Source organism: Dermacentor andersoni, chromosome 1 (genome assembly GCF_023375885.2).
Source record: "Dermacentor andersoni chromosome 1, qqDerAnde1_hic_scaffold, whole genome shotgun sequence".
Classification (NCBI taxonomy): domain Eukaryota; kingdom Metazoa; phylum Arthropoda; class Arachnida; order Ixodida; family Ixodidae; genus Dermacentor; species Dermacentor andersoni.
The window spans coordinates 69,909,970-69,924,113 of record NC_092814.1 but is presented as its reverse complement, the minus strand read 5'-3'; the positions used below and the strand labels follow the sequence as shown (position 1 = coordinate 69,924,113).

General features: G+C 45.7%; 1 protein-coding gene across 1 annotated transcript in view; it reads left to right on the top strand.

Annotated features, from left to right (window-relative positions):
* Positions 1 to 2,396: 2,396 nt before the first annotated feature.
* Positions 2,397 to 14,144, top strand: part of LOC126545635 (uncharacterized) — a 134,238-nt gene continuing 122,490 nt past the window's right edge. The window contains exon 1 of the mRNA XM_050193559.2: positions 2,397 to 2,756. Within this exon, the coding sequence (XP_050049516.1) occupies positions 2,579 to 2,756 (178 nt within the window). The 5' untranslated portion in view covers positions 2,397 to 2,578. The remainder of the gene's footprint in view (positions 2,757 to 14,144) is intronic.

Genomic DNA, 14,144 nt, shown 5'->3' with positions numbered 1-14,144 from the left:
CTATTTATTTTTGCTTCTTTTCACCAGTGCATTTATATACATAACTACGTAAATATGATTGTAGCAAAGGTAAAAAAAGGAACAAAAAAAAAACAGCTTAAGGATATGCAGTATGCGTGACCCTCTCTTTTTGAAGTGATATGAGAACATACGCGGATCTCAATGTGTTGCAGAACATAACTGTGTCCGATGAAGGAAAGAAGCTCCATTGCAATTTTGGCTCACAAGCGACGCTCCGTGATCACACCCAATAACCGAAAGTCAAACGTGTAAGCTAAGAACACAAATGAAATAATTGTTTCCTCTTTTTGATTATTGTTTAGCTGCTTTCTGCCCAGACGTCTGAATGCAAGAGAGTCGAGTCTCATATCCTTCATGTTCTATGTAATTGTCCTCTTACCGCCAAAAATTATCTATATATATATATATATATATATATATATATATATATATATATATATATATATATATATATATATATATATATATGGACTTTGTCACGGGCAGCCAGCCTTCCTAATTCATAAGGCTTGGTACTTGGGCTTGTTAGTATGGCATACTTAACTGTAGAGTGCGTAAAATACAGGACGAAGAGGCAGTATAGTCATAGCGCTGTGTGCGATCCAGTTTGCCTGTTTTTACGATGCACTGTAGCGTATTCGAGCTGCTTTGTGAGTACGGACCTTGTACCGGCAATCTTCACAGCTGCAGTAATGGAACGGGGCATCACCGGGATGGTTCGAGAAAAAAAGAAAAGAAAGAAAAGCTAATCGCGTTTGATGAGTTCTGGCTGATACCTAGCCGTGAAGACTAAGGCTTAATGTGCACATGAGACAGCGAATGCTGGCGGCGAGTATACACTGACAGATGCGGGTTATTTCATTAAAAAAATGCAACAGTAAACTTTCCTTATAGGTAGATACCTGAGTTTTCTTCAGTCCAAGGAAGAATTCAGAAGTCAGTACCCAACGCAGAAGTCAGTACCATCCTTCACAAATCAAATGCAACGGGAACAAGATGGTCTAAATATTGGTCTGAAGATCCAATCCGTTCGGGGCGTATCTCATTTGTGTAGCATCCCGCGGCCTGAGCCCGTCAACCTCGTGACAGCGCGAAGACTGACATCTTATTCGACGAAACTGGCAGAGACGATGGCCTCGCAAAGTCGGTATTTTTTTCGTGGTAGCGTTAGAGTGGATGAGAGGTCCCCCGCGCCGTCCTCTCTCATACACCCTTGATTTTTTTTTTTTATTATTGTTGTATCACCACTAATGAAAGCTAATGTGAAATTATTTACTGCCAGCACCCTATAATACCGGTATACTTAAGGCCGAACCTGTAATAATTCCGCCATTCACTAATAGCATTGCATCTATTTACAAACTAAATTCAGGAGTAAAAGACAAAGACTACGCTGCTGTAGTTCATTAGATATCGCGGCGTGGTAGCACTGCGACGACGTAGGCACACTCAGAACGATCTCGACAACCGATTTTACAAAGCACAGTAAAAGCTGGTAGCACGTGAGAATTATGTAAGGTTGCTTCGGGTGGAATAACGATGCTCCTATTAACCGATTACACAAGGCGCAAGAAGTGTCTCTACTGCAAGGTTGCTTTGGGTTAGAATGTGTGTTTGTTGAAACATGGTGCACGACTCAAGTGGGGTCAGCATATGTAATGCTTAGCTGTACGGGCGCTGTGCAGGTTCAACATACGGGAGCTCGTCCTGTGAAATGCCCACAATGTTGTTCAAATCGGTGAGATCAAAGCGAAATTCAGCTATTGTAATAGCCTGATAGCGTAAGCACATCATCGTACTGGCCAGACAAGAGAACTCGGAGCCGCAGGCGAGAGAAAGCCGACGAGAAGGCGCAGCGTGGAGGGGAGTCCCCTACACAAATGCTCAGGCTTGTGCGTATGTCCTCCGCCTTTCTGCATCCTCAGCTTTTCGCTGCTCCCTCGTACAAACATGTCTCATGGAAAAAATTTCTGCCGGTGCGATTTTGAGCACTTCGTTTTAGCCCGGCATTCTTGGGCATAACGAGTGGCATTGTGAGCGGTCCGTGTGGCAAATAAGGGAGGAGCGGCGGGCTCGCCGCATGCCTGCCGAGTCAGAGTCGACGTTGACAAGGATGGTTTAGCGCCTTCGACGGGCCCACAAAATGAGCCGCCGCTCCGAGCCGGCGGCTCTCAGGGGGGATAGCAGAGGGGGCCGCAGCGCTTGGGACCCGCGGCGGCCGACGCCCCTCCCATGCGATCCGGTGTGGGCCGGCCTCTGCGTGGCTGGCCCGCGCGGCCGGGCGCTTTGCCCACGGCCGTCCAGGTGTCGCTGACGGCGGCGCAGCGCCGCCATTGGGCCTCGCGCGCCCGCCTCCCCGCGGGGCGTGCCGGGCGGCGGGCCGTGCAGCTGGCGGCGGCCGCGGCGCCCTCGGCCGGCTGTCGGCAACAGAGCCCGTTTCTGTAGCGGCCAGCGCGAACGCACCGGCGGCACGCTCTAATTAATTGCGCCAACCAGCGGCGGCCAGCGGGCCCGACGCGCGTGTGGGCCTGACGGCGGCGGACCCGAGTTGAGCCCGATGCTGTTGTCTGTTGAGCGCGACGTGGTGATGATGCAAGAGGAGGCCGTCAAACCTCCGCCATCGACGGCCAGCAGCGGACTGCGTGCCACCGACTTCTCGATCGCCGCGATCATGGCGCGAGAGTCGCCCGGCCAGCCGGCCAGCGCCTCGTGGCCCTCGGCAGCCGCCAGCTCCGGTGAGTGGTCGTCTGTCTCGCTGCCGCTGCTACTCTGCTGCTGCTCGACGGCCGCTTTCACGGGTTCGCCGCTCCGGCAGACCTTTGAAAACGGCCGCCACCGTGCGCCGGCTGCCGCGCTTGCGTGCCGTCCCGGCGGCGTCGCAGCGAGGCTCGCCCGAGCGCGCACTGCGTACGTGGTGGTTGCACGCAGGCCGCACTGTTCGCCAACCCCGTGCGAGCAGGTGTCGCGCACACAGCCGCGTGAACACTTGCACTGGCACTGACATGACCAAACGAGCGATGCTCACGCGTATGCGCCCCGTGCTGCGGACGTGTGAGAGTGCCACTGACGCTCTGTGACATGTGTTGGACGTCTTTTTCGCTGTGTTCCGTGTCATGAGCCTATGTGCACCGTGCCCAGGGTATACGGCAGTCGATGGCGAATCCGTGGGTCGTGATGTGATTCTGAGGATGATTCTTACGATAGCCGTTCCAGCAGTGCGTGTAGCATGCATCCGATCGACCGTGTGCATACGGTTTTATTGCCCATGGAGTTTCTGATCCACCTGAGATAGGGTTCATTGTACTTGCGTTGTTAATAATAATGCACTGCAGTGCTGTCAGGTGGCAACTCTTTCGAGTTGTCGAGCGATTCAGCGTTGTTCGTATGAGGTCAAGGGAAACCAGGTAATGACGTGTCAGGCCGTAGAGCTCCAGTGTACAGCTTTTACATCCGCCGTCAGTGTTGACAGCGGTACAAAATTGATGCTGCGTGATGATATATGCTCGGCCCTCAATCCAGAAAGCGGGCGTATGGTCGTTCGACGTGTACAAAGCCGTCCAAGGCCGCCTTCCTGTCTGTGCTGCGAGCACCAGGCAGGCGGTGTGGGTGGTCGTGCCCTGCACGCACGTGGTCACAGGATGTGCGAGACTCCTTAGGTTGAGGGCTCGTCAGCGCCACCTTTGAAACAGTAGTGGGCCCCTTTCCACCTCCCCAACTGCATGTGGGGGGAACGCGCATAGGCATCCTTCGGCAGTATACAATGAACGGTGCTCCGAAACATGAAACGTTTTGCTGTACTGTAGGCGTCTGTACGCTCCTTTTTGTAGGAATCAGAGTCTTGCATACGGAGATAGAAAACGTCTAAATGAGCATGTTGCGTGATCTCGGGAAAACGGGGCGTTACTTACAGTTTCAAAGCAACGCAAATCTCTGGATTCCAAGATATATGCTATAACGTTTGATGATCTCAATACTGCTAGGATTAAGAATTAGTAAGCCCTTGTGGTTGCAGTTGACGCAATATACACGTCACGTAGTCTTCAGAATGAATTTCGCTTAGCATTTGCACTGTTGTATATTATGCAGGTGCAGATTAAGAGAAGCTACGTTCGAAGCTGATTACATATGCCCAGTGAAAAGCTCAGCTGAAACTGAATTGCACCGATCACCTTTAAGATGAATAAAGTATTCTCACAGCAGCGTGCTATTCGCGCTGTGTGTATAGTAAACTGTTTACTGAATATACAAGCAGGCAACAGTGCTGCATTGCATACAGCATACATTTTTTTAATATCAACGTTTAGTATAGATTAAAAAGAAGGTTATGGGCACTTTGTGTTGGTTTGCTAAGCTTTTGGTTACAGTCAACGCTCCGATAACGTGACCATCGGTACATATTGAAGTACGTGAGCTCGTGACCATCTGCCTTGTTTTGAACACAGAGTATACTGTAAACAATCCACTGCTCCTGGTCTGGGCTTGCATGTGTTCACTGTTCGCCCTTTACTACATAAATGTACGAGGGAACTTACAGGTCCTTAGCACAAAATGACACGAACCCGCGTCGTCAACCTTGTTTGTGGGCACTGCTTATTGACAGCAGACTTTTTCGGCTCGCATATCGGTCGGCATAAACTTCAGCGCATCATACCTAAGCATCATTGCATTTTCAGCTGTTTTGACGCTGTTATTTTATAATTTCGACAACTGTCCTGCAGCATAAAGTGGATGGTGCATTTCATACATACAAGAGTCAATTGGCAGCGAATGTGCAGACACAGTGTCATAGTTTTTCATTGTAATGGTACACATTTCTGGGCCACCGTTTTCAAAGCATGCTGCATGTAACAGCTTGTAACAGGCCAGGAGCAGTAGACACGCAGCCTCGTGGAAACACATATGCGCCACAGTCTGGCGTATAGTTACACTAAGAAACGCAAACGAACATTCCTGTAAACGTCTCACTAATTTCATGCTAGCCTTCCATTATGTACATAAACAATTCAGTATACGTTGTACGTGTTGCAAACGACATGAGGCTTACGTGCAGTGCTCACTGCCTGTCAAATAACTCTGTACACAAACCGAAGCCGAGGCTTTGGAAACTATATATATATATATATATATATATATATATATATATATATATATATATATATATATATATATATATATATATATATATATATATATATATATATATATATCTATCTTAAGGCATCGCCCAGAAATCTCAACCGCGAATGCTCCAGTTCTAATCTGTGCACAGGTTTATAAGTTGTAGCCACTGGCTTCCTTAGTATTGTCAGGGATACAGAACCTTTCCCAAGTCAAGCATCAGGAGAGCGGTAACCAACTCGCCCATTGCACTCAAGTTTTGTATAAACGCATCTATGCGGCACTAAGCTTTCGCAAGTCGCGTGGAGATTAGGCTGTCTTCACATTTATTGAAATGGTATACATGTTCATGTTCTCTCATCAGCCTTTTAGTGTTTGCATGCACCAAAATTATGTGTAACCAAGAAAGGATGTTCCTTACACAACCTTCGCGGATGGCCCTTTGCAGGCGCTGGCATGTAGCGGTATACTCGGTGCTTTTCATGCCGCATATTAGTAACACACATCCGCGATGTGTTATCAATAATAGCTTTTAATATTGGAACGCATTGCTTTGTAAGCCTGTCTTATAGTCAGCCGTATTCAAACCTGCAGGTGTAGTTGGTTTTTTGTAGAATATGTATAGTCGGAACCGGTGGATTAGCGATATATGATATGTACGTCAAATCATGTGTGTTTAATTCGTCTAAAGACAGCATGACGGCGCGTATATTGGCGAACGAGCAGGCACACGACTACGTTCCCCGTAAAAAGCTTATGCAGTCTTGCTTTATCCCCTTTCTTCGCTTATTCCCCTTGCTCCGGTACAGGGTAGCCAACCGAATATTTATCCTGCCTTATACGACGATATTTCTAGTGAGTTGCTGGGGTGAAATGCAGATAGGCAGATAGTCACAGTGCATCTTAATTAACGGATGCATGGATAAAATGAGCCATAACCAACACTCTGTCATAATTATGACCCAGGATAACTCATCAAGTTGCAAATGTAATTAAAGTCTTAAACAGCCGATGGAGCCACAATCACAAATCGCGCTCAGGCCATCTCAGATTTGTAATATTCATCGCGTGCTGAATGTCTGTATAAACACTCGTGGTTGTAAGAAACACTGTAGGTGCGCCCGGCTAAATGCACCCACCTCGAGGCGTCTGAACAACCTTCTATGCGTCAGACGTTTAGTTTTCGAGTTAACTATTTTAGGTACTTTGGTACCATGCGTTGGCACTTCACGCCTGTCTAACAATGTGAGCAACCGTACGACTCTTTTATGTGGTAGCAACCACAGCAAAGCTACAACCACAAAATTCTATTGAAATAGAAGGGTCTGTCATTTCACTGCTGCACATGGCGGTCACTGCATTTCATGAAAGGTTTATATGCGAATTGGCCCAGCAATGGAAAAAAAAAGGGGCGACAACAACATTCAGGAACGTTTTCTGGATACAACCGCAGCAATATCAGTATTACCGTACACAAGACCTTGGACAAAAAGATAATGATTAGGAGGATGCACGGTGTAGACACCGCTCTGTACACGGTGGTACTCAATGCAGGCGCGAGCTGCATAACATAATTGTCAAGGCAGAGGTCGGCAGGTTCCCCTTCCTTGCACAGGCTCATAAGAGAAGAAATATAACCTCTCCTCTTGGGATGGAGATTCGCAGCGTTTAATTACCTGCTTAATTACTCGATCAGCTGCGGCGCTGAATTCACAAAAGTGAAATAGCTCGTGATTAAAGTGAGGCTCGTGGATTTCGCTCTCAAGAAGGAGAGGAAACACCTTTGCTTTAGTATAGAAGTGATAAGTGAATTTCACTGCCAGTGGCTCTGGCGCCTTCGAATGGCGACCGCGGACAGCGTGCCCGATAAGAAAAAAGCAATAAACTCCTGCCGCGAGGAGCTAAACACATTGCTCATTGGTTGTAGAGACCCGCGTCGCCGATGACGTCAGCGTCGAGGAGGCGGGGGAAGAGCTCCGTACGCCGGCCAACGATTATGCAGGGGCACTGCCCTGCCCGAAACGAACGTAGACGTTTTCTTTTTTTTTTCTCCTCCTTATTTTTGTTTTTTCTTTTCTACTTTCTGTCTGTTTTCTTTTTTTTTAAGTAAAAATATGGCTGTTTTTATTTGAACGACAAAGGTTGGTTGAGTTGGATGCGCTTAATTACGAGGGACGTTACGCCATTCCGAAAAATCACAATAACAAATCGAATAAATGGGAAAATGAACAAGTTATTAACAGTTTCTTATGCCACCTTTCCCTCATATAACGATTGTTGCTTCCGGAGCAAAAAAAAAAAAAAAAAAAAAGATTCCATTTAACAAGAGCCTCCTCCTTGTCCCCCTTTGTCCTTTTAGTGTTTTCCCCCCACCTAAGGAAAGCATGCACCCACACGACGTAAATGTGTCAAATTCAGGGTGTAAACACAGTATGCTAACAAGTTCAAACAGCGAAACTAGGAGTATGCAGTAAAATGTACTACGGCCACTGTGTACATCGCTCGCTTGTGATATTCAGGTGCGTTTGAGAAGTGCTTTTGGCGCCATCATTTGCGAACATGGCCGTTAGATTCACGTAGATGTTTCAAATTTCAAGATCGGGCACCTTACGCTTGTATAAGGTGGAGGAAGTACAAGAATATGTAAGCATAAACGAAACTGCGCTTTGATTCAGCCCTTTGTATTCATAGCGGGGTCGCCGTCGCGGCCTGTATATACGCCAAGAATTCTTACCACATAGTAGCTAAAAGAAATCACGGCTACACGTCTGCCCAATAGTCTATCGGATATGATTCAGTATAGTAAACCCGCGGAGTGGGCAGTTCCTCGAGTTTTCCATGACACTAGAGCAGTCCATACCAGCCTTTACGTTGAAGCAAACTGAACGACTCAAAGACTATGGGAACTTTTCGATCCCTGTTTTTTTAGGGGGTGCATCGTCCAAGAAACAAAACTTCCTATATAATAAGCTCTTTCATCGCGAAGCATTAGCAAGCAACTTTTACTCTTCAAAATACAAAGCCAATAACACATCCAAGTTGGACTTGTTTCGTACCTGTTCCAATGTGGTTCCAATGTAAATGGTCTTTGCATGACTGGGGATCAACGCGAACTTGGCGGCGTACTTATCTCATCGACAATGTGAAGAATTCTGTCGTAATTATGTTTGGCAACTTCTTAACCATAGCAGTTAGTCGAAGCAGCCCATTATTTAGTATTGCGGTTAGTTGGCGTTACGTAACTTCCGTCCTTGCCGTAAGTCGCATCGTGAACTTAGTTATGTGACATTGTTGAATGTTACGTTGAATGGCGTTGTTGAACAAAACGTAAGACGTCCTTCATGTCCCTCGGCATTCCGGCAGCAGCGGGAATTACCCTGCTCAACCAATAGTCAATGCAGCTATATAGAATCACCATGCATATAGTCAACATTGCATGTACGGGCACCACAGTGTCAATGCGTAGCGAAGCCGGCTGCAGCATAAGTGGTTCGACATCACCTTTCTTCGGTGCGGCCGAAAGGTGCTATCAGTAGTATACGGGAGCTTCCGTTCTTTTGGCAAATGCGATGTGAAGAAATTGTGAGGCGTCACGTTTTTGCGACAAAGACGTGTAAACGTCCCCCTCTAGAATGCCATCCGTAGGCCTAACAGTGACCGCTACGATACCGCAATGTCGCTTAGCATTCGTATATAGTCGAAATGCAGCAGTTCTATAGGTGAATGATTTCGCCCTTGCCGCTTACGTGTCGACAGCGTTAATTAAGGAACGTTTAGTGAGCGATGCATGTAGCTCCGTTTTTTGAGCGCAAGCCTTACACTAAATCCAGTATAGCTTTTACTGTTGCTTCAGGCAGTGTATAAGTCCATGGATGCCCATTCACTGCCAGCAACAAGCCCTCAAAATTTCTGATGCTAAACCAAATTTCTGATTAACTGCGCTGTTTTTGTCTAAAGGTACTTGCCCACAGAATATATTATTGCGCGCTAGTTGGTTGCTCCCGTGAAGTGACGCGCACAGAGTGTATACGCCTATATATACGTTTGTGTTGAGAGAGAGAGAGAGAGAGAGAGAGAAGGGAAGAAGGAAAGGCAGGGAGGTTAACCAGACTGAGTCAAGTTTGCTACCCTACACGTGGGGAGGGGTATGGGGAGTGAAAGAGAGAGAGAGAAAACGTGAGTCTATACCGCACTTTTTGTTGGTGAGAACGCACATACACTGTAAAATAATTTGCGCCATTGAAAGTGAAAAAGGGTGTAAATGTGTCTATAACTCACACCCTTAGGGTGTGAGTTATACAACTGACACCCTACAGGTGTGAGTTTACACCTTTTTTTCACTTTTAAGGGTGTAAATTATTTTACAGTGCAGCTGTCGTCGATCGCTTCCCTGTTCGCTTACTTAGCAACGCAGTTTTCGACAGCGACCTCGGTTAGCGGCTGTACTATCAAATACCTATATACCTATACTGTCAACTAAAAGATACTCAACGCTGTCGGTCAATTAATATTACATAAATGATGTAGCTCCGAATACAGAAACGGTATGTGTCAGTTATTGGCCATATCGTCCCCATGCCCCAAAACTTTAAAAGATTCTATGAAATGATGCGGTATCGGTGTACTCTCTTATGATAATTAGGTTGTTCTGCTGAAAAAAAAAACGTATATTAGGCGCGTGATAGCAACTTTTGAAAATATTTTACGTCATTTCTTGCCGAGGAAAAAACGGTAGCCGCTTTTACCGGGGACGGGCGTCGACGTATACAGCGAGTAAAAAAATGCTTGTTTCTTGATCTATGCAGTTCTCGACAAGTTACGGCTACCACGTAAGCTATGATTTTCTCACTATCGACGCCTAAGCTTATGCAGATGATTGCCCCCTTCCAAACTTTCTCCCCTTATTTCGCCCTATGCTTTCCTCATAACGATTTGGTACCTGCATCACAAGATGCTACAGCCTATAAAAACGCACACTTCCCAGTTTCTTTATGAAACGTGGCATCTATATATTTAACTGTAATGCATTCTTAGAAGTAAACGCCTGATCTTGATCACGCTGCTAACATGGATAAGAACAGCTCATAGCAGCCACATATGTATAAGCCCAATCGTTCGTGTACACAATCGCTCGGCAGCAGACTCTTGGCGTAAATAAATGTTTTTTTTTTCTTTTAGGCTAATTAAACCTTTAAGGAACAGCGTCGCGCGTATTTAGCTTATGTATCACCTCTTGCTGAAATTTTATCGACGTAAGTGACATATGTGTCATTTGAAAAGAGAAGACCGTCCTGCAACACATATTTCATAGCTGTGTTGCTGTAAATCTGACCTGATTTCGTTTAAAGCTTATCTGATTTCGTTTTAAGCGCAGAAAGGAACCGTCATGATTTTACAGTGAGGTGATGATGCCTCGTGAGGCTTTCGACTGTTCTCTTGGACTCTGTACACTTAACGCGCCCTGTTAGAACTTCCGCCGTGCCGCGGGAGTTGCTTGAAGAGGGCGAATAAACCATTCGAAGGTATAATAAAGAGAGAGAAGAGAAACACTGTTCAATGGATGCTTGGAGTTATTTTCCTAGCCTAGCATGCTGCTCCATATGATGAGGGTGACATTAAACGACGGACCTGTAGTAAACGACCCGTACTACTACGCACGTGCACAACATACACAAGCACACAATATAGCAACTAAGTCGAGTGCCATGGGCGGGCCAATGTGTCTCTGAGAAAGGCTAAGAGGGCCATCGATGTGCGCAAAACACTACCAGCGCTTATATAAGGCCACGCGGCATGCCAAAATATATTACATTCGTAATATCGACCCATAGCCGTATAATAAACAGTCGTAAAGCATGTCAATGTCAAAATGAGTGGAGGAGACCTGTCAATAGAAAAAGGTATATAGTCGTTTACGCTGTTCCAAGGTTTCCTGGTGCATATCCAAGCCATGCAGATTCGTTGCAATTTCGTTTCGCTGTCGTTAACAACCGTTTGCTTTTGTTCTGGTGTCGTGAAACACATTGAAGTTTCGGAAGGAAGCACTTAACAGCAAGCAACACACAAAACAGGCGTATATAGGGGATAATGCAAATCACTCCTATACCCATTTCAAGGCTTCTTATCAAACATCTGCGACATCAGTAGGCCGCCTACACGTCAACTATTTTGTCGTGCCGCTTGTCTGTTTTCAAATAGCTGCATTGGGTGTGGAAAATGCAGTGTATCATGTTAAGGCAATAATAGACATATCACTTACAGCGATTTTGCAAGACCGGTAATGCAGAGCAAGGCAGGACGTCAGAGGTATACCGCCCAGCTAAAACCTCCGTTGTTCCATCCTGCTGCATGCACGGTGTTATTACTCAGGCTTCACAGCAAATGAAGACGTTCAATTTTTCGACCAGAACAAGAAATTATGACGCAACGCCTCTTCATTATATACTTACAGTTCCATTTAATATAACTTGCTGTCAATGCGACACATGTCGCACTAAATGAGGTGCAGGGTCTTTAAATCACGTCAATACCATACTCGTCAGTAAACAAATATCGCATCTTTACTTTTGTTCTTACGCCGTTAATGCACACGATTACAACAGTTATTACAGTTATTATTACAGCTATTATTTGTATAACTCACACCCTTAGGGTGTCAGTTATATAAATCACACCATAAGAGGGTGAGTTATACACACATTTACACCCTTTTTCACTTTTAAGGGTGCAAATTATCTTACAGTGCGGTTCTCTTTATTTACGTTTTCCCCTGTCAGCTTATTTAGTAACGTTAAGTCATTCTTGCGCAGTTAAGGATTCCACAGCTTAATCGGCCTTAAACTCGGACAAAACATTAGTGTCTCCCTTTTTGCGCAACAATGCATACATTAGTCTTTATAGTTTGTTAGAACTTATCATCCGCATGAGCGAAAATGCTCCGTTTAATAAGGCACGGTGCATGGTACATGCTCTGCACGCGTGTTGCACCACCCGGCCACGCTTTCTACAGTTAACTATGTGTGTGTACAGACAGGGTACAAGCTTTGAGACTAATATGGAAACATATAGCAAAACCTGTGCATGGGGGAAAATGAGGTTGATCAATTGGTTCGCATATTTTTCTACCCACTGCTAGTATGAGTTGGGCTTGATGTAAGCTGGGAGAAATGAAGGAAGCATCTCTCCTCTCGTTTGCTCAAGAAGGTGCATGACGTTGTGTATTCAGTGGTGCCAGGCTCTTATCCTTGAAGTAAGAGGGTGGAGCCATATACGGACCCCGCCAGACCCCTCGTAAAGCAATCTCTTCTATTGACGCGCTTTCTGTCTTCGCTAAAGGTCAAAATCCAAGCCTCTGGCACCACAGAGAGGATAGCACTGTTCACAGTGCGCTATAATGTCAAAGGGTCAACAGCAGATTTGCCTTCAACGCTCATAATGTTCCTCATTCTTGAGCTGAAATCCGAAATGTGTCCCGAGGCTCATTTGTCATCACGAGAACTATGCTGCAAGTAGCAGAAAGTGAGCTTCCGTTTGTAGTTAGTGTACGAATCGTAATTTTAACATAATTTACCTGTTGCGCGGTGCACATTGGCGCACGGTACAATGCAGCTTCGTGTCCAGCCCTGCACCGGTTGGCCCGGGCTACAGAGTCTAAACCGACACGTGCTTAGCTCCAGGCAAATCATCGAGTATGCCTATAAGCATCGCGTAAGATTCAAACATCTCGTGGCACAGTTATTGATTCTGCGACCTCGCACTCTATATACCTCCCTGCAGTGCACTGCATCATTCCTTACGCCATAAGTAAGGCACTATATAAACAATGGCAATTGGCGGCGTGCGGCACGTTTCCATACAAAATTTTACCGGTATACGTAACCACCGTGCACCATGCTCTGCGATAAAGGTGCATGCGATAAGACGGCGATTTCAGTGAAAAATTGTTTGTCAGCTTCTCCGATTAGGTCCATAAAATGAGTGCATGCATGACGAGTGTTTACCATGAGTAAATATTAAAATAATAAAAAAACGCGCACAGAACGAACAGTCTTGTTACGAAGTTAACAAATCGGTAAAAAAACTATACTTTCACATACTACCTTATTTTGCCCAAAAAGCGCAAAACTTTGCAACGCGTGGCAAAATTTTGCCACGCGTTGATGAATATCTTCAGATTAATAGTATAATTATTCATTTATAGCGGATTTATACCCCGTGAGGAGGAAGGCAAAGTGGCTTTCTCATCTACTGCTATAAAGGTAATACTATAGAGTAAGTTGAGACGCGCTTGGGTACCAAGCGTGACGAAAATATAGTAGAATATCAGTGAAATGAGCATCACATGCGATTTATAATGCGAACATGGTATGATGCAAAATAAAGCAAAACATGAACAGCAAAGCAGATGAAATTAGCCTTCGTATATTTCTTTTTTCCACTTTCTTATAACGAAGTCTGTGACGCTCGTTTGCGCATTTTCTCATTTCGTGTCTTCTATAAAACTTTGTGGAACACAAGAAACACCACATAGCTGGAGCTCATGGCACACTTCAGAATTTTGACATCATGGCCCGTGGTTACCATTGACAGCGACTGATCGCCGAACTGTTAGCCATTTTTATCGACACTATATAGTCCCTCCAATGTTTTAATGAAGCGTTGTCGGTGACATCGCAGTCATATTGTTCAAAGCGTCCCGATAGCGGGAACGTTCGCTTCACTGACAGACGTGCGAGGTTTGCTCATCTCGTACACCGTACCACAGCGCCTCGCCATGCACAGCGTTGATTGAGACCTGCGACGTCGACGCACGGCGCCTTCTTCCTTCGCTTCACCAGGATTTTCATTGCGTTGCACCTTCTTTCTGCGAGATTCGCGGCTTCGTTAAGCAAACACGGCAGCACTAAACATGTAAAGTCAGTAAAGGCTGATTCGCGAAGGGCTCGCTAACAGGGCGTGTCTCGCATGTCCTTCTAAATGGATGGTGCTGTGGACAGAGCGCGTCT